Genomic DNA, 1,438 nt, shown 5'->3' with positions numbered 1-1,438 from the left:
GCCTAGAGAATCAAGGAGCCGACGAATGGAAGAGAGAGAAAGAGAGGGGAAAAACACTTTGTTCGGTTGTCAGCTGCTGCTAGCTATTTTAACAGTGTTATGTGAGAAGAACTAGTTGCAGCAACAGCCCCAACAGCTATCAAAACAAGCTGCCGAACAAGCTGAAATTTTTTTGCTCTTTAATAGTCGCTAATATTATTAATAGATATATATATTGATATAGATGTAAATAATATTGTTTTATTAATACATCAGGTTTGTACATGATGTATGTCGTACAAATTTGTTCCCTATGAAAATGAAAAAAATTTAATGAAATGAGATGCTATATTATGTACAGACACGGTTATGTCACAAATCACAATTAGCCTCTTGAATATGCGAACGCCTGCAACTACCCCGCGCACAGCCCGCCGTCGGCGTTCTGCATGGTGACGTCGCCGTCGTCGTTCATGTAGGCGGCGAGGTTCATGTACTGCTCTTGTTCCTGCTCCCGGTTCGGCTGCCTCCACCGCGAGCGGCAAACGACACACGTCGCCGCCCGTCGTGAGCGGCTTCGCTTCCAGCGCGCGAAGCACTCGGCGTGCACCGCGTTCCGGCACGTCCTGCACGTCAGGATCGCCTGCGCTGCGGTCCCGCTGCTGCCCTCTGAGGCCGGTGCCGGCTCCATCTCCTCGAGGCACACCGGACATGCCGCGCCGTCGAGTGGCCTCCGCGACGACGCCTTCTGCCGGTCGTCGGCAGGCTTGTTGGCCGGCCGGGCCGACCACAACTGGTGGAACCTCTCCCGGGCGCGCGCGCCGGCGAGCACGTCCGGGTAGGTGGGCGTGCCGACGAGCTGCGCGACCTGGCACGGGCGCAGCGTCTGCCCCCAGACGCAGGCCTCGTCGAGGGAGAGGCCGAGGACGCGGAGCAGCACGAAGAGGATGTGCTTGCAGGGCACGGCGGGGTCCGGGCACGTGCACGCCGGCGTGGTGGACAGCGTCACCGTGTACACGTTTCCCGTGGCGCCGAGCACAAAGAACTCCGCGCCGGCGCGGTGCAGCAGCCGGAGCTGGTGCTGCAGGGCGCGGATGATGCGGTTGGCGACGCGCCGCATCGACGCCTCCTCCTCGGCGGCCGTGCCCGCCGCCGCCGCGAACGGGGTGGTGTTCGACGCCACCGACTCCATCGAGAGGTGGCTCCTCGTTTCTGGCATGGCACGGCAAGAGCCCGGAGCTATTGGCTATGTAGTGGCGGGGGTGCACCAAAAGCCCGGATGCGTTGAGTGCCGTAAGAGAAGACGGCTGTGTGAGGGTGAGAATCGCAGCGGAGTGAAGCAACCTGCAACTGCGATGAAGAGGAGGCAGCACGGGCAAGTTAGCGTTGGATTCAGGATTGGGAAAGCACAACGAACAATCTTCTTTCCATTTCTCAGTGACCAGGATGATGCCTGAAG

General features: G+C 58.7%; 1 protein-coding gene across 1 annotated transcript; it reads right to left on the bottom strand.

The window, feature by feature from the left end:
- Positions 1-243: 243 nt before the first annotated feature.
- On the bottom strand, positions 244-1,198 carry LOC136529941 (uncharacterized). Its single transcript, XM_066522989.1, has one exon. The coding sequence runs from the start codon at positions 1,196-1,198 to the stop codon at positions 395-397; it is 804 nt and encodes a 267-aa protein (XP_066379086.1). The 3' UTR covers positions 244-394.
- Between the last annotated feature and the right edge of the window lie 240 nt (positions 1,199-1,438).

This window comes from Miscanthus floridulus, chromosome 19 (genome assembly GCF_019320115.1).
Source record: "Miscanthus floridulus cultivar M001 chromosome 19, ASM1932011v1, whole genome shotgun sequence".
NCBI lineage: Eukaryota > Viridiplantae > Streptophyta > Magnoliopsida > Poales > Poaceae > Miscanthus > Miscanthus floridulus.
This window is presented reverse-complemented; position numbering and strand designations above follow the sequence as displayed.

Coding starts and splice junctions, on each gene's coding strand:
- LOC136529941 (XM_066522989.1), bottom strand. CDS start 1,198: ATGCCAGAAACGAGGAGCCACCTCTCGATGGAGTCGGTGGCGTCGAAC.